The sequence below is a fragment of the Sorex araneus genome, chromosome 9 (genome assembly GCF_027595985.1).
Source record: "Sorex araneus isolate mSorAra2 chromosome 9, mSorAra2.pri, whole genome shotgun sequence".
Classification (NCBI taxonomy): domain Eukaryota; kingdom Metazoa; phylum Chordata; class Mammalia; order Eulipotyphla; family Soricidae; genus Sorex; species Sorex araneus.
In genome coordinates, this window is record NC_073310.1 from 1,794,773 (window position 1) to 1,821,759 (window position 26,987).

General features: G+C 65.9%; 2 protein-coding genes and 2 non-coding genes across 4 annotated transcripts; all 4 read left to right on the forward strand.

Annotated features, from left to right (window-relative positions):
- The first annotated feature begins 385 nt into the window (after window positions 1–385).
- DHX37 (DEAH-box helicase 37) lies at window positions 386–13,131 on the forward strand. The gene is made up of 27 exons (XM_004611135.2): window positions 386–707; window positions 1,840–2,009; window positions 2,162–2,274; window positions 2,911–3,235; window positions 3,543–3,691; window positions 3,861–3,953; window positions 4,179–4,275; window positions 4,544–4,657; window positions 4,855–4,956; window positions 5,410–5,524; window positions 5,792–5,887; window positions 5,972–6,051; window positions 6,465–6,606; window positions 7,116–7,192; window positions 7,921–8,153; window positions 9,164–9,275; window positions 9,737–9,843; window positions 9,927–10,115; window positions 10,307–10,431; window positions 10,630–10,746; window positions 11,181–11,353; window positions 11,447–11,561; window positions 11,644–11,781; window positions 11,860–11,954; window positions 12,027–12,100; window positions 12,186–12,283; window positions 12,745–13,131. Exons 1-27 carry the CDS (start codon window positions 602–604, stop codon window positions 12,819–12,821), a joined length of 3,432 nt encoding a protein of 1,143 aa, XP_004611192.2. The 5' UTR covers window positions 386–601; the 3' UTR covers window positions 12,822–13,131.
- Window positions 13,132–14,703: 1,572 nt separating this feature from the next.
- On the forward strand, window positions 14,704–14,776 carry TRNAF-GAA (transfer RNA phenylalanine (anticodon GAA)). Its single transcript has one exon. It is a non-coding gene; the product is annotated as a tRNA-Phe (tRNA).
- A 1,441-nt stretch (window positions 14,777–16,217) lies between these two features.
- On the forward strand, window positions 16,218–16,289 carry TRNAA-UGC (transfer RNA alanine (anticodon UGC)). The gene has a single exon. It is a non-coding gene; the product is annotated as a tRNA-Ala (tRNA).
- A 6,882-nt stretch (window positions 16,290–23,171) lies between these two features.
- Window positions 23,172–26,236, forward strand: UBC (ubiquitin C). Its single transcript, XM_055147627.1, has 2 exons — window positions 23,172–23,328; window positions 24,334–26,236. Exon 2 carries the CDS (start codon window positions 24,337–24,339, stop codon window positions 26,167–26,169), a length of 1,833 nt encoding a protein of 610 aa, XP_055003602.1. The 5' UTR covers window positions 23,172–23,328; window positions 24,334–24,336; the 3' UTR covers window positions 26,170–26,236.
- The last annotated feature ends 751 nt before the right edge of the window (window positions 26,237–26,987 follow it).

Below are 26,987 nucleotides of genomic sequence, written 5' to 3' on the forward strand. Positions count from 1 at the left end.
CCCTGGTGCTGGGGGGGATAGTGCAGCGGGTAGGGCCCTGCGTGCAGCTGACCTGGATTCCATCCCTGGCACCTCGAGCTCAGAGCCTGCACTAAGTCCTGAGCACCGCCGCTGGGGCTGGCTCCCAAATAAACAAAACACGAAACTAAATCCTAGTGCCGTCGCCGTTTTTTTTTAAATGCTAGAATTTCAACGGTCGCCCTGCAGCAGTTGGCGGGGAGGATGCTCCCAGCCCGGGAGTCGCAGGCCTGCGAGAACGCACCAAAGCGCACGCTCTGCGGGCGGCGCAGAGCCAGGACCTCGCGGCGCCCGTAGCGGAAACACGTGCTCACGCGTGTTTCCGGGGGGCCTGGGAAAACGGAGGCCGGGGTCTGGGGGACGGCGGGGGTCCCACGCCGGGAGGAGACCCGGGCGCGGGGAGGCGGGGCTGGGCTGAGAGCGCCCCGCCGGCCCCGCCCCTCGCCGCCGGCCCCGCCCCGCGGGAAGGCGGTCAGCCCCGCTCTCGCGAGAGCACATCCCGGAAGTGCTCCTGCCCCGAGCCGGTGGTCCAGGAAGGATCCCACGTGGGTCGGGTCTGGGGTCGGCGCGGGCGGCGGGCGCTATGGGCAAGCTGCGCCGGCGCTACAACGTCAGGGGGCGGCTGCAGGCGGCCCCCGGGCCCGCCCAGGGCCCCCCGGAGCCGCCCGCGGTGCGGCTGGAGCTGCAGGGTAAGGCGCCCCCGCGGGCCGGGCTCGGGAGGGCCCTGCGCGGCCACCGCGGCCCGCGCCCAGCCCCGGGGCAGGGGCAGGCAGGTCAGCCCCGGGCACGCCGCTGGACACGCCAGAGCAGCGCGGGCCCGGGACTATCCCCGCTGTCGCCTCGCCGCCAGGCGGCCACGCCAGGAAGTGGCCGCGACCCGCTCGCGCGCTCCCGGCAGGGCCGCCCGGGCACTCCCCCGACACGGTCGGGGAAACGCAGGCCTTCCACGACCCCGGGTGGAGTTGGTGTGCAGGCCAGACGTTCATCGGGACGAGAAGTTGGAAACGACCCCCACGCTCAATTGTTACACCCCCCCCTATATGTGGTTGTGACCCACTTTTGAGAAGCTTGGCTGGGATCAGGAGATTTGGAGCCGTTGGCACACGCCTCCCATGTGTGTGCCAGACACGGTTCGAGTCCTGGTAGATCCCACATGTTCCCAGGGCTTGCCCTGGAAGCCCCCAGCCCCGCTTGGGTGACGTGGGGAACCCTGGGGCTTTTGAACCCAGCTGACCTGCTTGTCTGAGAATCGGGGTTCCAGGGAGGTCTGCGCCCCCACAAGGGAAGCTGGGACTGGGGCCGGAGAAAGTGCAGGGCTGTGATGCTTGTCTTCCCGGCACCCACCCAGCTTCCATCCCCGAACCACGGGGATGGACCCCAGCGCCCCCTCAAAAGCAAACAGCAAGGGGGCCCGAGTGATAGTGTAGCAGGTTGAGCGCTTGCCTTGCACGCAGCGGACCTGGGTTTGATCCCCAGCATCCCATTTGGTTCCCTGAGCACCGCCAGGAGTAACCTCTGAGCATCACATTTGTGTGACCCCAAAAAGCAAACACACAATAAAAATAAGACAGTGAGGAGGACCTGGTCCACTGTAAAGTAGATGAGGGTGGGCCGTGGTCTTGGAGCCCCCTGTGGGCAGGACTGGCCGTGAGGACAGGGGTGACCTCCTCCTTTCCAGCTCCCCCCTTCTCTGTCCCCCACCTGGTATCCCTAGCACCAGGGAATGACCAAGTGCAGGACGTGGGCAGTGCTCTTCTCCGGGGACCTTAGGAGAGGCTGAGTGGCCTCCGCAGGCTGGGGTCAGCAGGCGTGCCTTTCCAGACAAGGACACACTGAAAGGAGTGGACGCGAGCAACGCACTGGTCCTGCCTGGCACGCGCAGGAAGAAGGCCCGAGCCCCGCCCCTGTCCAAGAAGGAGAAGAAGCCCCTGACCAAGAGAGAGCGGAAGGTGCTTCAGAAAGTCTTAGAGCAGAAGGAGAAGAAGAACAAGGTATGCCCGACCCCCCTCCCCCCGTACCGCTCTGGGGCCACCTGTCCCCTCCCTGCCCTGGGGTACCACCATGGGGCCACCTGTCCCTTTCGTGCCCCGGGGGCTGCCCTGGAGGTGGGCGTGGTGCCACCTGTCCCCTCTGCCTTCCCCAGCGAGCTGAACTGCTGCAGCAGCTGAGCGAAGTTCAGGTCCCGGCCACGGAGCTGAAGCTCTTGTACACCACGTCCCAGCTGGGCACGGGCCAGCGCATGTACCACACCAAGGAGTGAGTCCGGGAGACTTGAGCCAGCCCTGGGCATGGGAATGGCCGTTGGGGTCTCGGGCGGAAGAGGCACCAGTGGGCAGCCTTGCCTCGGCATGGGCACCCCCGGCTGAGCTCAGGGTCGCCGCAGCTCTGCTCCGGGGTCACACTCGGGGGCTCTGGGTGCCGGTGGTGCTGGCATCAAGCTGGAACCATCGCTTCATCGCTCCGACTCCAAGCGGTTTTGGGTTGTTTCGTGTTGGGGCCACACCCGGCGATGCTCAGGCGTCCCTCCTGGCTCCGCACTGGGAATTACCCCTGGCGGGTTCCAGGACCCTGGGGGATCGAACCCAGGTTGGCCACGTGCAAGGCGAGCACCCTGCCTGCTTTAGCATCACTCCAGCCCCAAGACATTGACTTTTTAAAGCCAGCAGATGTTCATTCTTGTGGGTTCTGAAGGTCAAGGGCCCCATCCCGGGTCCGAGAGCTTGTACAATGGACGCGTGCTTTCCCCGTATGCGGCCGACCCCGTTTGATCTCCAGCACCTCGGATGGTCACCGGAGCACTGCCAGGAGGGATGCCCTGAGCACGGCTGGGGGGACCTGCTTGCGGGTGACAGGCAGGCCCTGGTCTCTGCAGCTGCCGCTCATCCTCCACAGGAAGCTCGCCGAGGCCGTGGCCCCAGGTCAGAAGGTCAGCAGCCTCAGTGGGGCGCGCCGGAAGCGCCCCCTCTCTGAGTCGGAGGAGGAGAGCTCAGGCCAGTCAGAGGTGGACGAGGCCCCTGCCGGCCAGCACAGCGAGGCGGACGCAGGTCCGGAGGCAGCATGCCTGCCCCCCGGGGCCAGCACCAAGAGCCCCCCGCCCAGCACCCCGCCCCCTCCGCCCGGGACCCCTGCAACCCCCCAGGCAGCAGCCTCCAGCCAGGCCCGGCCCCCCTCAAAGCCGGCCGTCTTCATCCCTGTGAACCGCACCCCGGAAATGCAGGTGCGGCCTGTGGGGTCGTGGTGGGCGCGGGCGAGGCATGTCCCCCGGGGGGAGTGTGCAGGTGCCCGGGTGCGGGGCCTGGTCAGGGTTCAGGCAGCCCCCTTCCTGGCTGCCAGCGTGTCCTTCTGGCCCTGGCACCTCGTGTCTGACAACGTGGACGGGATGAGACTGGGACAGCGGTGCCCGTAGGAGGTGCCCCCAGCTCTGCGGCCCCGCCTGGGCGCCCCCGAACACCCCTCTGGGCCTCCCCTCTGTTGCCCGCTGGGCAGGGGGCACCCGATTCCTGAGCCCCCGCCCCCCACCCCAGGAGGAGCGGCTGCGGCTCCCGATCCTCTCCGAGGAGCAGACCATCATGGAGGCGGTGGCCGAGCACCCGGTGGTCATCGTGTGCGGCGAGACGGGCAGCGGCAAGACCACGCAGGTGCCGCAGTTCCTCTACGAGGCCGGCTACAGCAGGTGAGGCCGGGGCCCTGGAGACAGTGGGGGGATGCTCAGGACCCCCAACACCCCCCGCGCCCGGTGGAAGGACTCGGGTGGGAACGCCCTCGCCCGCCAGGCGGCGCCCTGAGCGGGAGAACTGCTCCGTGTGTGGGACCCAGGCCCACCGCAGCCTCTTCCCTCCCAGTGACGGCAGCGTCATCGGCGTCACGGAGCCCCGCCGAGTGGCCGCTGTGGCCATGTCCCAGCGTGTGGCCAGAGAGATGAACCTGTCGTCACGGTGAGGACGCTGTTTGCAGGGGCAGCCTCTCTCTCGCCCCACCCCTGCTGCTCCTGCTGGTGGGCCTGGGGCTGGGCTGGGCTGGGCAGCCCTGGGTCTCGCATGTGGCTGGGCGTGTGGCTGCCGGCTTCGGAAGTGCCTTGGACAGAGGCGTGTCCGGGTGTGTAGAGGCCCGCTCCTGCCCCGCGTGTCCCCGGCACTGCCCTGACCCCGCCCGCCCCGCAGAGTGGTCTCCTACCAGATCCGCTACGAGGGCAACGTCACGGACGACACAAGGATCAAGTTCATGACAGACGGCGTGCTGCTCAAGGAGATCCAGAAGGTGGGCACCACGGACCGGCCCCCGCGGCCCGCTCCCCATGCCGGGGCCCGGTCTTCCCTGTCGGGGCACAGCCCCCAGAGGCCCTGAGCTTCTCTGCCCCCGCAAGTGGGTGTGGACACGTTTGGGGTCAAGTCCCTCGTGCGTGCAGCCTGGCCGCCCCTGCCCACCCGGCAGCACTGCCCTCCGCCTGCGCTGCTCTGGGCCCAGCAGCCCCCGGCCGTGGGAGCCCCGTGTGGGGGCCGAGGTTCACGGTCGGGGCGCCCTGCAGGACTTCCTGCTGCGGAGGTACAAGGTGGTGGTCATCGACGAAGCCCACGAGAGGAGCGTGTACACGGACATCATCATCGGCCTCCTGTCCCGCATCGTCACCCTCCGGGCCAAGGTGGGTGCCCAGCCCTGTGGGGACCTGGGCTCACACCCCACCTGTGCCTGCGCCCTGTGCCCGCCAGGAGGGTGCAGGTCGCTGTTGCGCCCGGTCCTGTCCCTCGTCTGGGAACCTGCCTGGCATCCCCACCAGCCCCAGGCTCGGACCCCAGCCTCTCGTTGACACGGTCGTGGTCACTGTGTCCCGCCCTGCAGAGAGACATGCCGCTCAAGCTGGTCATCATGTCGGCGACGCTGCGTGTGGAGGACTTCACGCAGAACCCGCGGCTCTTCGCCCAGCCACCCCCTGTCATCAAGGTGAGGCCTGCGGGGGGGCGGGGGCAGGGGGGCGTCTCTTTGGGCTGACCCCTCCTGGGCTCTCATGTGCACCTGTGCACACAGGTCTGTGTATGCATATACACATGCACACATGTCCTTGCATACATACACACATGTCCTTGCATACATGCACACACATGTCCTTGCATACATGCACACGTACACACACATTCTTTTTTTTTCTTTTTTTTGCTTTTTGGGTCACACCCCAGCAATGCACAGGGGTCACTCCTGGCTCTGCACTCAGGAACCACCCCTGGCGGTGCTCAGGGGACCATATGGGATGCTGGGATTCGAACCCGGGTCGGCTGCGTGCAAGGCAAACGCCCTACCTGCTGTGCTATCACTCTAGCCCCGTGCACACACATCCTTGCACAAGTGTACGCACACATGTCCTTGCATACGCGCACCTGCACTCCCCTCCTGCTGCAGGTGGCGTCACGGCAGTTCCCGGTGACCGTGCACTTCAACAAGCGGACGCCCCTGGAGGACTACAGCGGCGAGACCTTCCGCAAGGTCTGCAAGATCCACCGGATGCTGCCCGCCGGTGAGCGCCCAGCGCGGCCGGCCCCGAGGCTCCCCTGCCGCCTCGGGCTCCGCCACGCCAGCTCCAGCCTTTTCCCTGGGGTAGTGACGTCCTGTCCAGTGCTGGACAGCTGCTGCCCGGCAGCCCACCCCGACTCCCACCCGTGCTTGGCTGCTCCCCGTGTCCCCCACCCGCACAGCTGCTGCCGGGCCGTAGTTTGGGGGCTTCTCCCTGCCCTGGCGTCGGCGGGTGGGGCGCCGCGGCAGGCGCTCAGGGCTGTCTCTGCAGGGGGCATCCTGGTGTTCCTGACTGGGCAGGCGGAGGTGCACGCCCTGTGCCGCAGGCTCCGGAAGGCCTTTCCTCAGGCCCGCTGCCGCCCCTCAGGTAACCCCGCAGGCCTGTCCTTCCCCCGGGCGTCCTGCGTGGCCTCCCGCCTGGCCACCCCCTCAGCTGCTCTCCCACCCCCAGAGGACGCCGAGAAAGACTCCGCAGAGGAGATGCGCAAGTTCAAGAAGTCGCGGGCGCGAGGCAGGAAGGCCCAGGCTGCGGTAGGTGGCGCGGGAGCTGGACGCTGACCCCACCCGTGTGGCGGGCACCCGCCTGCTGTCTGGGCATCAGTGACACCCAGCAGCGCGCGGGGTGCCCGTGGCTGTCACAGCAGGCGGCACCCAGCGCCGGGCTGCGGGCAGGGCAGGCAGCTGGGACTGGTTTCCCGCCGTCCACCCCCGGGCCCGGCCTGCGATGGGAACGCTGGTCTGGAACATTCCCTGGGGACAGTCGCTGTGACGCTGGCGCTCTGGCGGGGAGCGTGCATGGCCCCTGTGCTCGGCATCAGGAAGCTTCTGGAAACTTCTCTGCAGATTGCCCGAGCGTTCGGGCAGCAGCCGGGGGGAGCCCTGGGTTCCGGGGCCCCGGGAGGGCGGCAGGGAGGGGACTCCGGGCCCGGTGCTCTTTGTTCCAGACGCTGCCCAAGATCAGCCTGGACAGCTACTCGGTGCTGCCCGCGGGCGAGGGCGACGAGGACAGGGACGCGGAGATGGACGAGGAGGATGCCCTCGGCTCCGACCTGGACCTGGACTTGGGGGACAGCGGGGCGGATGGAGGCGAGTCACGGCTGGACGGCTGGCGGGTTTGTGCTGCACATGCTAGGGGGTCGCCTCTGCCCCTGAGGCTCAGTCACCGCCGCAGCGCCCCTGGGCCGGCGTCACGGGGTGCAGCCCCAGGAGTGTGTGTGTGTGAGGTGGCCGTGTCACACGCGCCGGGCGGGGTGTGTGTGTCTGTGTGTGTGAGGTGGCCGTGTCTCAGACGTGCCTGACAGATTGTGTGAGTGTGTGTGTGTCTGTGTGTGTGTGTGAGTCTGTGTGTGTGAGGTGGCTGTGTCTCAGACCTGCCTGACAGATTGTGTGAGTCTGTGTGTGAGTCTGTGTGTGTGAGGTCGCCGTGTCACACATGCCTGGCGGGCTGTGTGACTGTGTCTGTGTGTGCGTGTGAGGAGGCCGTGTCTCAGGCATGCCCGACAGGTTGTGTGAGTCATGTGTGTGAGTGTCAGTGTGTGTGAGGTGGGCCGTGTCGCCGGCGCCCGGGAGGTGCCAGCAGCCTGTCCTCCTTGCAGACGAGCAGCCCGATGCCTCGCTCCCGCTGCACGTGCTCCCGCTCTACTCGCTGCTGGCGCCTGAGAAACAGGCTCAGGTACGGCCGGGCTGGGGCGGACACGGCCTGGCCTCAGCCTCGGCCCGGGCCCGGGCTTTCCTGCCCACGAGACTAGGAGCTCGTCTGGCTGCGCGGCTGGCCAGACCGACTCGCCCCTCCTGGGCTGTACCCCGTGCGCGCCCTGCCCGCTGCACACACGGACCCGCCCGCGCGTCAGCCATCTCCTTACGCGCTGCCTGTCCCTCAGCTGTCTCCTCATGTGCTGCCTGTTCCTTTGCTGTCTCCTCATTGCTGCCTGTCCCTCAGCTGTCTCCTCACATGGGCTCCTGCCTGTCCCTCAGCTGTCTCCTCACACACTACCTGTCCCTCAGCTGTCTCCTCACACACTGCTTGTCTCTCAGCTGTTTCCTCACGCGCTGTCTGTCCCTCAGCTGTCTCCTCACACACTACCTGTCCCTCAGCTGTCTCCTCACACACTGCTTGTCTCTCAGCTGTTTCCTCACGCGCTGTCTGTCCCTCAGCTGTCTCCTCACACACTGTCTGTCCCTCAGCTATCTCCTCACACGCTGCTTGTCTCTCAGCTGTCTCCTCAGGCGCTGCCTGTCCCTCAGCTGTCTCCTCACACGCTGCTTGTCCCTCAGCTGTCTCCTCACATTGCTTGTCTCAGCTGTCTCCTCAGGCGCTGCCTGTCCCTCACTGTCTCGTCGCGCGCTGTCTGTTCTGCGGCTGTCTCTTGATGCGGGCGCCTGCCTGTGCCCCCGCCCCAGGTCTTCCAGCCCCCCCCGGAGGGGACCCGGCTGTGCGTGGTGGCTACCAACGTGGCTGAGACGTCCCTCACCATCCCGGGCATCAAGTACGTGGTGGACTGCGGGAAGGTCAAGACGCGCTACTACGACCGTGTCACCGCCGTGTCGTCCTTCCGCGTCACCTGGGTCTCCCAGGCCTCTGCAGACCAGCGGGCGGGCCGCGCCGGCCGCACGGAGCCAGGCCACTGCTACAGGTGGGCTCCGGGCTGCTCCAGCCGCTGCCCAGAGGGTCCCCCGTGGGCGCCACCCACGTGCCACAACCTCCGTCCGAGAGCGGCGTGTGGTGGTCACAGCGCTGCACATCCCTGCCAGCATGACCATGCCACCCCCTAGAGCACGCACATGTGTGCATGGAACACGCAGCACCCCTTGTGCATGTGTGCCTGGCAGCGCCCGCCACACACACACCCTCACGTGTGCCCGGCAGCAGCCCCCCCCCCTTGCTCCGATCCACGTGCTGTTCCGCAGCCTGGGTGGGTGTCCGGCCTTCTGTCCTAGGCTGGGGCTCTGGGTCGTGTCCCCCTGCGGTCCTGGCCAGGCCACTGAGGCCCCCGGGGCAGTGTCTGCTCCTGTCCACGCAGCGCGGCGGGGCCCGGAGCTCTGAGCACTGTCTGGCTTGTCGCATGGCTGCAGTGCCGCGGTGGCCGCGTGTCGCCGTGTCCGTCTGCTCGGCCGTGTGGCTTGTTTTCAGTTGGGCGGTTTGTCCTCCCGCTGCTGAGCTGTGGGGTCTCTGCGGTCTCAGTCACGGGTTCCTCGGGGGGCTGTGGGGGCCACACAGGCAGTGCTGGGGCTGGCCTGCCGGGGGGTCTCCCGGTGGGCACTGCCAGCTTTGGGCAGCCGCGGGCTTGGCCTCCTGTCCTGGCCCCGTGTCCCCCACACGCTCTTTCCGTTCCTTTTGGGGTCACACCTGGCGGTGGTCAGGGTTGACTCCTGGTTCTGAGCTCAGGATCACTCCAGGCCGACGCGGGGATGGTATGGGGAACGGGTCGAACCCGGGTCTGCCATACGCCAGGCAGGCGCCTTCCCTGCCGTACTCGGCTCCCGCGTGGCGGAACCAGAGGGGGCCGAGATGGTGTTTGGAGGAGCCTGTGGGGGCTGTCGGCGGTCAGCTCACACCGGGGCCAGGCCGCGCCCGCTGCTGGGGAGGTGGGGGCTCGTGTCGGGCAGTGGCCGGCCTGACCCTCCGGGGGGCCCCTCCTCGCAGGCTCTACTCCTCCGCGGTTTTCGGGGACTTCGAGAAGTTTCCTCCCCCTGAGATCACCCGGAGGCCCGTGGAGGACTTGATCCTGCAGATGAAGGCGCTTAGCATCGAGAAGGTGGGCCCGCCCCCTCCCCCTGCTCCCAGGCCCGGGCCGGGGGTGGTCAGTGTCTTTGGGGCAGAGTGTTCTGCCCGGGGGCCACAGCCAGCAGCTCGAGAGAGGGGTCGGCGTTTATGCACCGCGGCTGTCCGGCCTGGTGCTCACCGCGGTTGGCGGCCCCTGGTCTGCGCCGCTGGCCGTGGGGGCCCTGGGGCCGTGTCTGGGCGCCCTGAGCCGCAGCCGTCGCCCAGCCTGTCCCTGAGGGGGAGGGCCCGTCCTCTGCCGTTTTCCTGCCTCTCCCACACACTGGGCGCCTGCTGGCCAAGTGGACGCTCGGCGAATGGTGCTCACAGAAGGAGGGTCAGCGGGGGGCCCCCGGGGGTGTCCGGGCCCCAGCAGCGTGCCCAGTGCCCCTGCTCATGTCGGGTCACGCCCTGCTTCTCTGCACTCACTCCGCCCCGCGTCCCCCCGCCTCCCAGGTCATCAACTTCCCCTTCCCCACGCCGCCGTCCCTGGAGTCCCTCATCGCGGCCGAGGAGCTGCTGATCGCCCTGGGCGCCCTGGAGGCGCCCCCGAGCACAGCGAGGTAAGGGGGGGCCGGGCCGGGCCGGGCCGGGCCGGGCGGGGAGGGGCCCCCTGCAGGTGTCCCCGCTGCTGACCGCCCCGCAGGGTGAAGCAGCTGCGGAGCTTACAGCTGAGCTGCCCCATCACGGCGCTGGGCAGGACCATGGCCAGCTTCCCCGTGGCCCCCCGCTACGCCAAGATGCTGGCGCTGAGCCGCCAGCACGGCTGCCTGCCCTACGCCGTCACCGTCGTGGCCGCCATGACCGTCCGGGAGCTCTTCGAGGAGCTGGACAGGTGCGGGGTCGCCTGGGACCGGGGGCTCTCGTGGGACCCTCCGCGGCTGAGCTCCAGGGTGGGCTGCGGCGACGCCAGCCGGGCGAGTCCCGGGCTGGGCCTTGCTCTCGGGACACGGCCCTGGACGTTGCTGTTCTGGATGCCCAGCCTCGCCCTGTGCCTGCCCTGGTCTGACGGGACACTGTCCGCAGGCCGGCGTCCAGCGACCAGGAGCTCGCCCAGCTGAAGGCCCGCCGGGCGCGGGTGGCCCAGATGAAGCGGGTCTGGGCCGGGCAGGGCGCGTCTCTGCAGCTTGGCGACGTCATGGTGCTGCTGGGTGAGCGAGGGGCGCGGGCGAGCCCTTCCCGGTGCCCGGGTGCCCGCCCGAGCCCGCCCTTCCCGGTGCCCGGGTGCCTGCCCGCCCTGCCTGAGCCAACCCTTCCCGGTGCCCGGGCACCCACCCGCCCTGCCTGAGCCAACCCTTCCCGGTGCCCGGGTGCCCGCACGCCCCACCTGAGCCCACCCTTCGCCGCAGGTGCCGTGGGGGCCTGTGAGTTCGCGGGCTGCTCGCCGCAGTTCTGCGAGGCCCACGGGCTGCGGTACAAGGCCATGCTGGAGATCCGCCGTCTGCGCGGCCAGCTGACCACAGCAGGTACGTGCCGCCGCTGACGCGTCTCTGCGCCTGGGCAGCACTTGGGTGGACGCAGCTGCTGGCCCTGTGCCCGGTGCTGCCGTCTCGTGCTCCCGGCTGGCCCCTTCGCGCGCTCACCTGGGCTTTCGGTCAGGCTGGGGGCTGGGGCGGGGGCCAGGGCCGGGTCACAGGCCGTGTCGCCGCATCCCTGAGTGCAGGTCACGGCTCTGAGCAGCCTGCCGGCCTGGGCTGGGGAAGGCTCCCGCTGCTGTCCAGGTCCCGGGAGGACAGTGCGGGCTGGGCCTTCCCCCAGGACCCTCCCGTCACCCGCAGCATCCACGGAGGGCACTGAGCCCTCGGCCACTGGAGCTGAACAGGCAGGGGGGTGGGGGGCGGGCAGCCCAGGCCCCCGGGGTCAGCCCCAGAGGTCAGCCCCGGCCTCCCCTGCCCTGCAGTCAACACCGTGTGCCCCGAGGCCGGACTCTTCGTGGACCCCCGGATGCAGCCGCCCTCCGAGAGCCAGGTCACCTTCCTGCGGCAGATCGTGGTGGCCGGCATGGGCGACCACCTGGCCCGCAGGGTGCAGAGCGAGGAGCTGCTGGACGCCGGCTGGAAGAACGCCTACAAGGTGGGCACGGCCCCGCCGCACAGCGCCGGCCGTGGGGGGGCGAGTCGGGGCCCACGCCCTGGACACAGCCCTGTCCCTGTGCCCTCTCCGCAGACGCCCCTGCTCGACGACCCCGTCTTCATCCACCCCAGCTCCGTGCTCTTCAGGGAGCTCCCCGAGTTCGTGGTCTACCAGGAGATCGTGGAGACCACCAAGATGTACATGAAAGGTAGCGGCGCAGCGGCGGCCAGGGCTGTGGGCAGGCTGGGCCGGCTGCGCTCACCGCCCTCACCCGCCCTCCCTGTGCCCAGGCGTCTCGGCCGTGGAGCCCCAGTGGGTGCCGCAGCTGCTGCCGTCTTACTGCCAGTTCGACCCGCCGCGGGAGGACCCGCCCCCCGCCTACTGCCACACGCGGGGCCGCGTGCAGTGCCACCGCAGCAGCGTGTTCTGTGAGTCGGGGCGGGGTGTGCAGGCCGGGCCCCCCCCACCCCCGCCCCCACCCCCCACTAACCGGCTCCCGCCCTCAGATCGAGTTGGCTGGCCCCTCCCCGCCGTCCAGGTGGATTTCCCCGATGGCATCGATTGCTACAAGCACTTCGCCCGCTTCCTGCTGGAAGGAGAGGTGGGTGCGGTGCTCCCGGGCCGTGCTCCCCCGTTCCTCACCCGGAACTGACCGTCCCGTCCCTCTCCCCAGGTCTTCCCCAGGCTGGCCTCGTTCCGCAGCAGTCTGCTGTCCAGCCCTGGCACCATGCTGAAGACCTGGGCCAGGTACAGCCCTGCGGCCCCGGGGTGGCTCTGCTGGGCAGGGCCTGGTCTGATGGCTCTGCCCTGACCCCCGGCCCCCTGCCCGCAGGCTGCAGCCCCGCACAGAGCACCTCCTGCAGGCGCTGGTCGCCCAGAAAGCCGACAGCCGCGACGCCGTGCTGGCCGCGTGGGAGAAGAACCCGAGATGTGTGTGGGCAAGGGGGGGGTGTCGGGAGGGCCAGTGTGTGTGGGGGCGGGGTCAGGAGGCCCAGTGTGCGTGGGCAAGGGGGTCAAGAGGCCCAGGTGTGCATGGGCAAGGGGGTCGGGAGGGCCAGGGGTGCATGGGCAAGGGGGTCGGGAGGGCCAGGGGTGCATGGGCAAGGGGGTCGGAGGGCCAGGGGTGCGTGGGCAAGGGGGTCAAGAGGCCCAGGTGTGCATGGGCAAGGGGGTCAGGAGGCCCAGGGGTGCGTGGGCGCGGGGGTCGGGAGGGCCAGGTGTGCGTGGGGGCGGGGTCAGGAGGCCCAGTGTGCATGGGGGCGGGGTCAGGAGGCCCAGGTGTGCGTGGGGGCGGGGTCAGGAGGCCCAGTGTGCGTGGGGGCGGGCTGGAGCAGACAGGCGTGGGGGGGCAGCGGGGAGGGTGGGCAGCCTCTGACCCCCGCTGCCCACAGACCTGCTGCCCGAGTACTGCGAGTGGCTGCCGCAGTCCCTGCACGGTGCCGTGGAGAAGGCCTGGCCCCCACGCTGACCCCTGGCGCTGGCCTCGACCCGAGCCTGACCACAGTCTGCTCCGAGGAGCGTCCGAGCCGTGGATGCTGTTCCCGTTGCTGTTGGGCCCCGACCTGTTCCTGGAGTTGGGGCGCCCCGAGAGCACCCCGTGCAGCAGGCGCCCTGGAACGGCCAGCGAGTGGCCGGCCGAGCTGGGCAGCAGGAGCCGCCCGGGTGCCCAGGCTCCCCTCGGGCATCAGGCCACAGCGGCAGCCACGCCAGCAGGCCGGGCTGGCCGGGACACTGGACGGGGAGGGGGCGGCCGGGGAGAATAAAGCCCCTCCCCCACAGCGCTGTCCGTCACTGGGGGGCTGTCGGGTCGCGTGTGCTGGGTCTGAGTGGGAGACTCGGGCGCCCCCAGGCGCAGGCCTGGCTCCGCCCACAGCTGCGCTGCCCCTCGGCCATAGCGGGGGGGGGGGGGGGGGGCAGGGACAGGCCGAGGTGGTGTGTGGCTGAGGCTGGGGGTGTGTCTCCGCCCCGCGGCCCTGGCCCTCGCCCTGCCCGTGTTCCTGAGGGGCGGCCCTGCCGCGACCTCCCCCAGCTGATCTGCCCACGTGGGTTCTGCCGACTGCAGTGAGGCGCTGGGGCCCAGCCCGGCATGGGCCTGACTCGGCTGTCGGAGCCCACGGGCCGTGGCCAGTCTCAGCCCGGCAGCGCGTGGACGGCGCCAGCATCGTGCCAGCTGCCCTGGCACCACGGCACTCCTGAGCCGTGAAACTCAGCTGGGGGCGGCGGGACTCGAACCCAGACCCTGTGTGCAGAGCGTGCGCCCCTGCCCTTCCAGCCCCTCTGGCTGAAGCCCACGTTGTCCTGTGCCTTCCCAGCGGGACCAGGAAGCCGGGGCCGCCCTCCTCTGTCGGAGCACGCGGGGAAACCCCGGGGGGCAGGGGGGGCCTGCCTGGCCACAGCCCCATCCTGGGGTCCCGGGGCCTGCAGCTGTCCCGGCCACTGACATGGCCTGTGTGTGCGGGGCAAGCACTCGGGGGTCCTGTCTGCCCACGTCCCTTCCCCGAGAGCCCCCAAACACGCTCCTCGGCCCCTGGGTGGGGTCCCGCGGGCAGGCAGCCCAGCGCCCACGCAGCTGCCCCGTGTGCGCACGTGCGGCGTGGGCCTCCCGGACACGGGCTGGGGCGGTGCGGTGGCCCCAGGCCCCCGAGCCACAGGAGCACCGGGTCTGACACTCGCACCCAGGCTCCCGCCACGGCGGCCACGGCCCCTCCCTGCACCCTCGGCCCTGCCCCCCAGAAGCCGGCCAGGGCCCGGCTCGCTCCTCGGGCACCGGGTCCTTCCGGCCCCTGCAGCCCGGCTGTGCTCCGCGGGGCCACCAGGGGGCGCGGCCGCACCTGAGCCCGAGGCGGCCGGTCGCGCGGGGTGGGGGGCGGGGGTCAGTGGCGCCCCCCGGGACCCCGCGCGGGCCGGAGCACGAGCTTTCAGTCCGTCCCCCTGCAGCACCCGCGCCCCGACCCCAGGGCCTTGGCACACGCCGCGGCCCGTGCGGACAGGCCTGCCGAGGGGCTCGCGTAGCGCCCCAAGGCCGCGCCCGACCCCCGCCACTGCCCGGCCCGGGGCGGCGGTCAGCCCCGTCCGCGACCGGGCCGGGGTCGCGCGCCCCGCTGGGCCCGGAGGAGGGGCGGGCGCGGGGCCTCGGGCGTGCCGAGCGCGCGCCGCCCACCGCGGGACCGGGGGTCGGGGGGTCCTGGGTCACCGTCCGGCTCCCCCGGGCTCGGCGGGGGCCGGCGGGGGCCGGGGGGCGGCGGGCGGGGGCCGGGGGGCGGCGCGGCGGGGGGCGGGGCGGCGCGGCGGGCGGCGCGGAGGCGGCGGCGGAGACGCTCAGGAGGCGGGGAGCGCCGGGCAGCGCAGGCGCCGAAATAGCTCAGTTGGGAGAGCGTTAGACTGAAGATCTAAAGGTCCCTGGTTCGATCCCGGGTTTCGGCAGCTCCTTTTTCGCGCCTGCCGGCCCGACTCTCCTTTTGCGGGGGGCGCCGGTGCAGTGGCGAGGGGCCCCTCCCGGCACGCGGGAGCCGGGGTTCGACTCCCCTTCTGCCCGCGCCCCCCGTTCCCGCCGGCAGCCCGGACCCTCGGCCCCGGGCCCAGAGTGGGTCCTGCCTCTGGGCCACGCCGGGGCCACCGGGGGTCGCGGCCGGCAGAGTCGGCGGGGAGAGACCCCCCAGTGGACAACCGGGCGGGGCCTGCGCCTCGGTGGGCAACGTCCAGCCTCAGGCCGGGCGCCCTGACCGGAGGGGGCCGGGGCAGGGACGCGGGACCCCGTGACACGCTGGTCTCGCGGCAGGTGCGGGGCCGAGACCCTCCCTGTCTCGTGCAGCTGCAGACCCGGCCGGCCCACGGGGCCCTGGGCCTTCTGCGCCTTTGGTTCCTCCTTCACCTCCACTCACGGATGCGGGTGCAGTGCTCGGGTCAAGTGCTCGAGTCCAGTGCTCGCCGTGCTCCAGGCGCTGTTGCAGGCCTGGGACGTGGAAGGTAGCAGGGTGGCCCCACCCTGCGCTGCTGAGCCTCCTGCCCCTCGAGGGACACAGATGGCGGGCACCCGAGTTCCAGAGCCATAAAGGGTGCCACGCAGAGCACTGGGCACAGAGCTAGTGCCGGGGCTCCCCAGCGAGGAGGAGAGGAGCCAGTCCTCAGATTCCAAGGTCAGGGCCAGCCCGGGGCCTTCGGGTGCCATTTCTGCGCTCAGGAGACCTCGGGGGCATGGCAGGGCTGGGGGGGCGGACTCCACCCCACTGTGCTCTCCTAGGGCTGGAGCAGGGTGAAGGCAGCATTAGACGGGAAAGGAAACTTCACTTCTTGACGCACACACGGCGAGATGGGGCGTGCGTGGACGGACACGGGGTGGCCAAGCAGAGAGGAAGGGGACGCGTCCCATGCCCCGCTGGGGGGCTCCGTCTAGACTCTGAGAGCCAAGGACGAGCGGGGAGGCGCCCCCTGCAGTGACCCCACTATCTTCTGCTAAGTCAGGTCCCCGTGGCTGATGTTTTATTTGCTTGTTGATTCCCGGGAAAAACTGGGTTAAAAAGCAAATTCTGAAAAGGAGAGCGCAGGCCGAATAAGTTCGTGAGCCTCAGTGCAAAGGGACAGTGGAGACCGCCGCTTTGAATAAGGAGAGGCCCCTCGCAGCCCTCAGCCTCGGGGGTCCCGAGAGCCCCAGGACTGGAGGCAGACTGGGGAAGTGTTAGGATCGAGCCCTTTGTTCCAGTCTTCAGCTACTGCTTGGGAAGAACAGGCTGAGTTAGGAAATACAAAAGGATTTGGTTGCTTTGTTTTTGCTCATTCAAATCAACAAAATGCCAATTTAGAAAAAAAAAAAAAATCTGTGACTAGCCTATAGCAGGGAGTTTCAGAGCCACTGCTCACAGAGGCGGGGGATGTAGCTCAGTGGTAGAGCGCATGCTTTGCATGTATGAGGCCCTGGGTTCGATCCCCGGCATCTCCACTAGTTTTTTTCCTGTGGATAATGCACAAGCAAGTGGCTGTATAGTCCCGGGGTCGTGCAGAAGCGGGATCTTTGTTCATGAGCCGCAGAGAATTCCCTTTCTGGAATCCTTAACGCTAAAGCTCCAAAGGCTCTGTTGTGTTTTGTCAGAAGAGAAAGAGGGGAGCAGTTAGCAGTTAGGAGGGAAATGTCAAGGGGTTGGGGCTGGAGCTGAACAGGGGGCCCTTGCCGTGCCGTGTGTGTGTGTGTGTGTGTGTGTGTGTGTGTGTGTGTGTATGTGTAGCTGAACAGAGGGCCCTTGCCGTGTGTGTGTGTGTGTGTGTGTGTGTGTGTGTGTAGCTGAACAGAGGGCCCTTGCCATGTGTGTGTGTGTGGGGGGGGCTGAACAGAGGGCCCTTGCCGTGTGTGTGTGTGTGTGTGTGTGTGGCTGAACAGAGGGCCCTTGCCGTGTGTGTGTGTGTGTGTGTGTATACGTGTGTGTACACCCCAAAACTGTGGGGGGGAGGGGGGCCCTTGCCGTGTGTGTGTGTGTGTGTGTGTGTGTGTGTGTATACACCCCGAAACTTTCAGAGAAGGCTGAAACTGCAAGCAAAAGTGAGTAACTGGACGGACTGGGGAGGTGACGGTTTCCTGGCGCTGTGGCCCGCCAAAGTCCACCCGTGCTGGCAGGTTGTTGACTCTGTGGAAGGGTGACCGCAGCGAATGTCTGTGTTTGCACTCACCTTTGCCCTCACGGCGCTGTCAGCGCCCTGTGATCAGCAACGACTTGTGCGCGAAAGAATGAAGGAAGGAATGAGCACCAGCTGGGTGTTCGGGAGTGGGGACTGTTCCCACCTGTCCTGGCCACCACCTGCAGGTGGACAAGAGGAGGGCGGGCTGCCCCTGGGTGACGGTGCTCCTGGCTCAGGGGATCAGGATCAAACCTGGGCCTCCCGGAGTTGCTCAGGCCTTTCAGCCACTTCCCTGGTGCCTGTATCTGTATTTTATTCATTTAATTTTCATTTATTTTTTTATTTGGAGCCACACCTGGCGGTGCTCAGGGCTTACTCCTGGCTCTGTGCTCAGGGGTCCCTCCTGAGGGGGGTCCGAGGACCGTACGGGGAACCGAGATAGAATCCCGGCTGGTCTGCGAGGCCAGCTTCCTCCAGCTGGACTCCAGGCCTGTGTCTCTGCGTCTCATCAGACATTAAAATATGTATTTTGTTGCGCGAAGCAAGGGCCCCCACTGCCTTCTGAGGGGACAGTTCTTGGTATAATGCTGACTCCTAGGTCCAGTGCTCTGAACTGGCTTCCCCTCTGCTGCTGCGGTTGCTTGCGTTTAGGAAGGGCCTTGACTGCTCGGAGAGGAGGGGGGACAGGCCGCCGCGGGGCCGGGGCGGCGTGGCTGGGCAGGCCCGGACTCTGCCAGGTTCAAATCCTCCCGTTTCCTCCCTCAGGCCTGGAGACGACTCGAGGGTGCTGGAGGAAGCTGAGTTGAGGCCCAGACTCCTCCCGAGGTGGACAAGCCCCGCCACCCCCTGCAGCGAGTGATCTCCCACTCCCACGGACGCTGCTTCGGCCTGAACGTCCATTTTTAAAGGAGCAGGAGCTGGTGAGGTTGTTTCTAAAGTTATCAAGGCCTTGGGCCAGGGCGACTGCACGGCAGGAAGGACAGGAAGGACGTTGGCCTTGAACTCAGTGTCCCGAAGTGTCCCCCGGCACCCCGGGGGCCAATCCCGAGTGCAGAGCCAGGAGGAACCCTGAGCACCGCCAGGGGTGACCCAAAGAGACAAAATAAACACATAAATAAAATTAAGTTATCAAGGCCTGGATTGAAACTAGATGCTTTTGTCCCATTTTGTTTTATGACTAGGTATTTCTAACAGAACAATGACCAGGAAGGAAGGCCTCAGGGTTTGCGCTGGAATACGGAGCTCCCTAGGGAAATGGTGTCACTGAAAAATAAATAATCGTTTTGTTTTGTTTTGTTTTGTTTTATTTTGGATTGTTACATCCTGTTTTGACTTGAAAAATAAGGATGCGTGGGCCAGGCGGTCTGCGAGGGGAGAGGCTGGCCCTCTGGACAGGCAGCCGTGGGTGATGACTCAGCAGGGCTCGGCAGCCGGGGGGCAAGGCTGCTGGGGACCCCTGCTCTGATCTCACCCCTGCCAGCGAGGAGGGTCTGGGGATCCTCTAGGGGCCCCCTCCTGCGCACACCCCCCTAATCCCGGACTCCCCTTTCCTTTCCCCTAAAGTCTATTTTTTTTTTTTTTTTTGCTTTTTTGTTTTGGGTCACACCCAGCGATGCACAGGGGTCACTCCTGGCTCATGCACTCAGGAATTACTCCTGGCGGTGCTTGGGGGACCATATGGGATGCTGGGATTCGAACCCGGGTCGGCCGCGTGCAAGGCAAACGCCCTACCCGCTGTGCTATCACTCCAGCCCCTATTTTTGTTTTAAAGGCAAAGCCTGCAGGGAGGGGGCAGGGGAAGGGGTGGTGCCAGCAGAGGGGAGGCCTGAGTGAGGAGGACCCCCATTCCAGCAATCTGGGCGGAAACTGACCAGCTCTCCCCAGAGGTAGCCCCAGAGCAGAGCGTTTACACCTCAAGGGGAAAGTATGTTCTCCTGGTATCTCTCTCCGACTGGAGTACCACGGGGAGGGTGCTGGCCTTGCACGGGACCCCCGGGTTTGATCCCCGACACCCCCATTGTCCCCTTGATGTCGTGGGGAGAGTGGGGGCCAGGGTGGCTCGTGTGAAGCGGGGAGGAGAGAGACGGTCACCTTCTCCCCATCCGCCTCCGCCACCCGGGACCCAGGGCCACGGGGTTCTTGTCTCGCCCGCAGAAAGGAATTTCAGGAGCAGACGAGCAGGGGGTGACACTATTTGGAGGTTTGAAGGGGGAGGGAGAGGGTGGGGGAGAGTGGAGAGGAACGTGCCTGAGAGAGAGCCCGGGCTTCTCCGAGGGCAGAGACCCCACCCCAGCGTTAGACAGGAAGGCAGGAAAGTCCACATCTCAAGGGCCAAATGCGGCAACACGTGTGTTCGGGCACCGCATGTGCTCGGCCACGTGGCACGAGCAGCACACGGGCTCGGGCAGCCTCCGTGGGCGCCTCCTTCATTCGAGGTGGCATTTCCAGGTTTCTCCAACCTGCCCCACTGGGGCTGCTCCCTGGGGCTGAGCCTGCCAAGGAGGCTGCGGGGGCCAGTGGGGGTGGTCTTTGAAACCCCCTCCTGGCCCTTGGTGCCTGCCAGGGAGCTTCTGTCAGAGGGGGTCCAGCCTCCTTGGGGTCTGTTACAGACTGGTACCAGGTGGGTCTTATCAGGCCTCAGCTCCCGGACCCCTGCCAGGTCAGGGGATTCCTTCCCAGGAAGTGGACCGCCCTGCCTCGGGAGGGGCTTCCCTGTCTGCCCGCCTGCAGCACCCTGAGCACTGCCAGGAGTGAGCCCTGAGCACTGCCAGGAGTGGCCCCCCCTAAAAACAAAAACCGGGGACTGGAGCACGACAGTACAGCAGGGAGGGTGTTTGCCTTTCACGTGGCTGACCCGGGTTCGATTCCCAGCATCCCATATGGTCCCCTGAGCACCGCCATAGGAGAAATTCCTGAGTGCAGAGCCAGGAGTAACCCCAAGCATTGCTGAATGTGACCCAAAAAACAAAAACAAACAAAAAACCCAAAAACCCTGGTTATCTCTCTTGCACACTTCAGCTGTTCATAAAATTGTCTTTCTCTTGTTAGTCTTTCATTACAGGGTCTCAGTTAGTAACTCCAAAGGGTGGAAGAAAAATTTCTTCTCCGCTACAATCTACCTAACACTGCGCCTGACTGCACTGGTAGAAATCATACGTGTATTTTGTCACAAGGGGGCTTTTTTGGTGGGGGATGGGCAGAGGAACTGAACCCAACAGCCTCACACAGGCAAGCAAAGTGCTACCACTGAGTCACAGCCCGCCCCTATGACGGGCAGAGCAGCGCCAGGCAAGCACCCAGAGAGAGCTCTAGCCCAGGCCCACTGGAAGGAGCCTGGCCAGCGGTGGGGCTGCACCTGGCACCAACGGTTTGTGCCGGTTCCAGGCAACGAGGGTGTGTGGGCAGGAGAAGGAGCAGAATCCCCTGGCTTCCCCCCTGCGCCGCAGATGCGGCAGCGACCTTTTATGGTTATATAACCGATGACAAAGCCAGGCCAGCTGTCCCCAGCCAGCTCCGGGATCTGGTTCCTTTCTCTTGGGGGAAACGTCTGTTGATTGTGCTCTGGACATTGTCACGACGCTGAGTTAGATCCCAAATAAGGTGGTGACCTTCAGGGGACCCGAGTCCCTTGTGGGCTGGAAGAAAGGGCCACAGGGAGCCAGGCCCCGGCCTCCCCCGCCCCCCCTTTGTGACTCAGCCCGTCACGTGCTGGGGCCCGCCAATCGCGCCGTGTTGCTGGGCCTCTGTCACTTCCCCATTGGTGCCAGCCAGGCCCTCTCCTCTGGGGTGCCTGCAAAGGACGGATCTGTGGGTGGAACTGAAAACGGGTCCAATGACTCATCTCATTTCTGGCACATTCTAGCTGTCTCAGGCTGGGGCTGGAGACACCGGGCTTCAGCAGCGTGACTCGATACCCAAGCCCAAATCCAAGTGGGACGTTTAGGCCCCCCCGGTCCCTTTTGGGAAAAAAGAAAAGCAGCTGTGAGGACAATAATGATGCACTGTCAGCAGGGCTCTGACCCAGGGCCTTGGGACTGGGGGGAGGGGGGACGGGGGGGGGGGGTGTAAGTGGAGCGCCAGACCCTGGAGGAGGGGTCCTCCAGCTCCCCCGCCTGCCTCCCGCCTCCTGATCTCAGAGGCATCTGCAGACACCGCTGGCAGCCGAGGGCAAAAGCCGCCCCAGTCAGTCTCGTGAGGAGGAGGCAGAGGCTTGTTGGGTCCTGCGGGGAGCTGGGGCTCCTTTCTGCAGAGAGCAGTGCTCACAGCCCCTCCTTCCTGGCCCCGCACCCCTCCCCCTCCCGCCGCCGGGGCCTGTGGTTCCCGTACCCTGGACTCTGGAATAAAGGTGCGACACAACGCATGACTCAGCCCCACACCTGTCACGAGACGGGGCGGCAGCATCAGCCCACAGCAAACAGGCCTCGCGCCTGCTGGCTCCGGGTCCTTCCCCGGGACTTCAGGGAGCACCTTACAGAGCTTCACCGCTTGGCTCCTCTCAGCCCCTGCCCAGAGACAGAGAAGCGTTTCCCAAAATCTGTGTCGAGGCGAGGCGACTGAGCTCTAATCGCCGACTTAAAAACACAGTGTTCCCGCGGCGTGACATCACCCGCTGGAACACACCCTCCTTATTCTACTTTGTCGTCAACAACACCGCGGCTGGGCGCACTCCCGGCTGTGTTGGTGGGGCTCCGGGACACGCGGGGCGCTGCCTCGCGCGGGGGCTACGGCTCTGGCCCCTCCAAAAATACTTTTATTCTTCAGTTTAATGTCCTAATGGTGGATTCGTCCCCACTGGAGGCGGTTAAGAATCAGAGGCTAAAGTTTCCCTTGGTTTCTGTCGTGGGCTGGGACTCAGGGTTGGGGGACTAGTCCCTGCCCCGAGGGGGCGCGGAGGCGGTATTGACGCGTCTCCGGGGGACCCTGCCCGGTGACTCACGAGCCCGCAGCCTCCCGCCTGGCCTCAGAGAAGGAAACGCTTCCACAGGCTCAAGGAAGCTGCAGCCGTGAGTCACCCGGGAGGAGGAAAGAAAACAAGTTGTTTTGAACAAGGTCACCTTGTTTGGGGGAACAAAAGGGCGGCTCCGGGTTACCTCACCAGCGACCCGTCACCTGTCAGGTTCGGGCGCTTGCTGGGGAGAGGCTGAGACCGCGCAGGCTGGGCGGGCGCCTTGGCGCGACAGACTCCATGTCACCCTTCCCTCAGGACACCCCTAGAGGCCCCCTGCCCGCCCCCCACCGAGGTCGCACGGGGACCGTTCTAGAAGCCACTGAGGGGGCTGTGACGGGGGTCGCTGAGACAGACACACGGGCCCAGGTGTGGCTGTGAAGCCTGACGCGACAGCCGGCGCGGGGCCGCCGCAGGCCGCCACGGGGCTTCCGAGGGAGAGCGAAGCGTTGTTTCCACAGACACGCGCCCAAGTCAGCCCTCAGGCCGCAGAGCCTGTCGGCCGGGGTCTCGGCTAGGCAGGGACGCCCGGGAACTCTCTAGAAGGATCTAGAAGGACCTGGTCGGCTTCTCGGCCGGGGCTACCGAGTTTACTAAGCCGCCTGGAACTCCCTCCCCCGCCCCCGCCAGTGCTGCCTCCGTGGAAGCTTCTGGTAACTCCTTTGTTTTGGCAAATTCCGGCTGGCCCGCGTCCAGGCCCTGCCGAGATTTGTCGAGTCATCGGCCTTGTCCCGGTGCCCGCTGCGGGGGATGGGCCGGCGGCCACCGCGCGCGGCCACCGTCGGGACCCTCCGGACCGCTGGGGTGGGGGGCGTTTGTGAAGCACTGTGACGTCACCGCGGCTGAGACCCCCCCAATAAAGGCCCCCTCGGTTTCGGGCGGGGGCGGGACCGGGCGCGCGCGAGGACAGCGGACCGCGACTGGGCAGAGCTGCGGTGGGACCCCGGGTGAGGCGGGGCCACGTGAGCGGCGGGGGCCGTTGGCGCCGGGGAGGGGGCGGCGGGGCGCGGCCGCGGGGACAGTCCGCTCCGGGCGTGCGGGAATCCGCGCCGGGCTTTCCCGGGCCCCGGCCCCGCCCCCGCCGAGCGCCGGCCGGCCGCAGCGCTCCACGGGCCGCCGGATCCTTCCGCCCGGCCTCCCCGAGCGCGCCCCGCGCCCCGCCCCGCCGAGCCCCGTTCCCCGGCCGGCCAGAGGGACACTGTGAGGGGCTCTGAGGGGCTCCGTGGCCGCCGGGGGCGAGTTTCCGGTCGGGAGGCCCTCGGGGGCGGGGAAAAGTAGTTCCTTCTCGACCTTTCTGCGGAGGGATCCGGCGAGTGACGCGCCGGATGCTATATAAGGCGGCGCCGGGCGTGGCGCGGGCAGTTTCGCCGGTGCCGCGAGTCCAGTCGTTTCCTCTCTGCTCGTTACCGCCAACCGCCGCTCGGTAAGCCGCCGGGACCGGAGCCGGGGAGCCGCCGCCCGGCCGGGCGAGGCGCGCGTCCGCCGGGGCCGAGGGCAGGGACGCCGGGCCGTGGGGACCGCCGCGGCCCTGAGGGGAACGCGGCAAGATGGCGGTCGCCGGCGAGCGCTCCTGAGCGGACGCCGCCCTGTGAGGGACTGAGGTTGGGGGTTGCTGGGGGGCTGCTGGGGAGTGTGTGGGGAGACGCCGGGGGCCTCGGGGGCTTCGGGCAGCGCCCGTCGCGCTGGCCCGGCCGTGGGCGACCTGAGGGACCCGGCGGGGAGTGGCTGGGGCGGCGCTGCGGGGGCCCCTCGGCCGGCGGGCGCCGCCGCCGTGACGTCACCGCCTGTGCGCTCACAATCCCGGGCGGGGCCGCCCGCTTGTGTGCGCGGCCGACTGCCGGCATTTGCCGGGGGCAACAAGGCGCGAGGGGGGCACGGGAAGTGAGGACCCCTGTAGGTTTTACTTTGCCGGGCCGGCCCGGTTGACCGTGTCCCCGGGTGAGTGACGGGCTTGCGGTTTCGAACTCGATCGCGCCGGCTGTTTTAGGCAAGTCTGTCAGTTTGACCCCTTGGCTAGCCTATGGGGCTTATTGGTGCTCGGGGCCACACCCCGAGGTAACCTAACGGTGACGCCTTCAGGGTCCTGGGGACCGTCGCCTTGTCGGGGGTCCAACCCAGGTCTGCTGTGTGCAGAGGAAGAACTTAACCCACTTGACAGTTTCTTTGGCCCTTTTTTTGGGGGGGTGGGGGAGGATGGGAGGGAGGTTCATTCCTGGCGCTGCTCTGGTTACTCCTGGCGTTGTTCAGGGACCATACGGGATGCAGGGATCGAACCCACCCAGGTGGGCCCCATGCAAGGCAAACGCCCTCACTGTAATTAAAATAGTTAAAATTGTTCTGGCCCTTGTTTTTAAACACAAGCGTTGTAGCATGAGAATTGGCTGTTAAAATTGTGGGTGTTTTTCTTTCCTCACCCCTACCCAAACAGATAATGCAGATCTTCGTGAAGACCCTGACCGGTAAGACCATCACCCTTGAGGTCGAGCCCAGTGACACCATCGAGAACGTCAAGGCCAAGATCCAGGATAAGGAGGGCATCCCCCCCGACCAGCAGAGGCTGATCTTTGCCGGCAAGCAGCTGGAAGATGGTCGCACCCTGTCCGACTACAACATCCAGAAGGAATCCACTCTGCACTTGGTCCTGCGCCTGAGGGGTGGCATGCAGATCTTCGTGAAGACCCTCACTGGCAAGACCATCACCCTCGAGGTCGAGCCCAGTGACACCATCGAGAACGTCAAGGCCAAGATCCAGGATAAGGAGGGCATCCCCCCCGACCAGCAGAGGCTGATCTTTGCCGGCAAGCAGCTGGAAGATGGTCGCACCCTGTCCGACTACAACATCCAGAAGGAATCCACTCTGCATCTGGTCCTGCGCCTGAGGGGTGGCATGCAGATCTTCGTGAAGACCCTCACTGGCAAGACCATCACCCTCGAGGTCGAGCCCAGTGACACCATCGAGAACGTCAAGGCCAAGATCCAGGATAAGGAGGGCATCCCCCCCGACCAGCAGAGGCTGATCTTTGCCGGCAAGCAGCTGGAAGATGGTCGCACCCTGTCCGACTACAACATCCAGAAGGAATCCACTCTGCATCTGGTCCTGCGCCTGAGGGGTGGCATGCAGATCTTCGTGAAGACCCTCACTGGCAAGACCATCACCCTCGAGGTCGAGCCCAGTGACACCATCGAGAACGTCAAGGCCAAGATCCAGGATAAGGAGGGCATTCCCCCCGACCAGCAGAGGCTGATCTTTGCCGGCAAGCAGCTGGAAGATGGTCGCACCCTGTCCGACTACAACATCCAGAAGGAATCCACTCTGCACTTGGTCCTGCGCCTGAGGGGTGGCATGCAGATCTTCGTGAAGACCCTCACTGGCAAGACCATCACCCTCGAGGTCGAGCCCAGTGACACCATCGAGAACGTCAAGGCCAAGATCCAGGATAAGGAGGGCATCCCCCCCGACCAGCAGAGGCTGATCTTTGCCGGCAAGCAGCTGGAAGATGGTCGCACCCTGTCCGACTACAACATCCAGAAGGAATCCACTCTGCATCTGGTCCTGCGCCTGAGGGGTGGCATGCAGATCTTCGTGAAGACCCTCACTGGCAAGACCATCACCCTCGAGGTCGAGCCCAGTGACACCATCGAGAACGTCAAGGCCAAGATCCAGGATAAGGAGGGCATCCCCCCCGACCAGCAGAGGCTGATCTTTGCCGGCAAGCAGCTGGAAGATGGTCGCACCCTGTCCGACTACAACATCCAGAAGGAATCCACTCTGCATCTGGTCCTGCGCCTGAGGGGTGGCATGCAGATCTTCGTGAAGACCCTCACTGGCAAGACCATCACCCTCGAGGTCGAGCCCAGTGACACCATCGAGAACGTCAAGGCCAAGATCCAGGATAAGGAGGGCATCCCCCCTGACCAGCAGAGGCTGATCTTTGCCGGCAAGCAGCTGGAAGATGGTCGCACCCTGTCCGACTACAACATCCAGAAGGAATCCACTCTGCATCTGGTCCTGCGCCTGAGGGGTGGCATGCAGATCTTCGTGAAGACCCTCACTGGCAAGACCATCACCCTCGAGGTCGAGCCCAGTGACACCATCGAGAACGTCAAGGCCAAGATCCAGGATAAGGAGGGCATCCCCCCCGACCAGCAGAGGCTGATCTTTGCCGGCAAGCAGCTGGAAGATGGTCGCACCCTGTCCGACTACAACATCCAGAAAGAATCCACTCTGCACTTGGTCCTGCGCCTGAGGGGTGGGCGGTTCTAAATACCCCCTTTAAGCTTTCAACAAATTCAATTGCACTTTTCCTTGAATAAAGTTGTTGCATTCCAAATGGTGTCTTTTTTTTTTTAATATATTAAGTAAAGATTATAGTTGGTTAGCGTGAAGTATGAAGGGACTGAGGTAAACAGTCAAATGAATGGTTTGTGAAATAGCAATTGGATTATGGGTGGGTATAATAGAAATAAGGTACATATCCCAAAACTAGGGAAATTTACAAACTTGAATTTACCAAAATTGTAAACCACTGGCAATAATGTGGGTGTGTAGCTTGTAAGGTGCCTGAGAATGAGAAAGCTTAAAACATCAGGACAGGCTCACTGTTGCTGGCCTGCACTAGAGGGTGCTCAGGGTTCACTCCCCACAGGGCCTGGCTTGCAGTGGATGGGCTGTGTGCACAACACAAGAGCCTTACCTGCTGTGCTGCTATTCTGGTCTCATGTTACTGGGATACTTTTAGATAAGAATGGCTCAAAATAGAATTGGGTGGAATATCATCACCAAAGTCAACATAAATTTATTTTTTTGTTTGTGGTGGGGCCATACCTGGCAGTGCCTTGGGGGCTACTCCTTGCCAGTGCTCTAGGGACTATATGGGATGCTGGAGATGGAACCCAGGTTGATGGGGAGTGCAAGGCCTCGTCTCTTCCTCAGCTCTGTTATGACTACAGTTAGGTTTGTTTAGATAAGTTTAATTGGTAGTGGCGTAGCAATCTGCTGTTGATAGTTGCTATGTCACAACTAGAACCAAAGGTGGATGGAGTGGACTTCTAGAAAAAGGTACATGTTGGTGTTAAGTTGTT

Bases quoted from the DNA above. Each gene is read 5' to 3' on its own strand.
- DHX37 (XM_004611135.2), top strand. From the start codon at position 602: ATGGGCAAGCTGCGCCGGCGCTACAACGTCAGGGGGCGGCTGCAGGCG. The intron at 4,276-4,543 runs GTGGGCACCACG...GGCGCCCTGCAG, and splicing joins TGCTCAAGGAGATCCAGAAG to GACTTCCTGCTGCGGAGGTA. The intron at 7,193-7,920 runs GTACGGCCGGGC...CCCCCGCCCCAG, and splicing joins CGCCTGAGAAACAGGCTCAG to GTCTTCCAGCCCCCCCCGGA.
- UBC (XM_055147627.1), top strand. From the start codon at position 24,337: ATGCAGATCTTCGTGAAGACCCTGACCGGTAAGACCATCACCCTTGAG.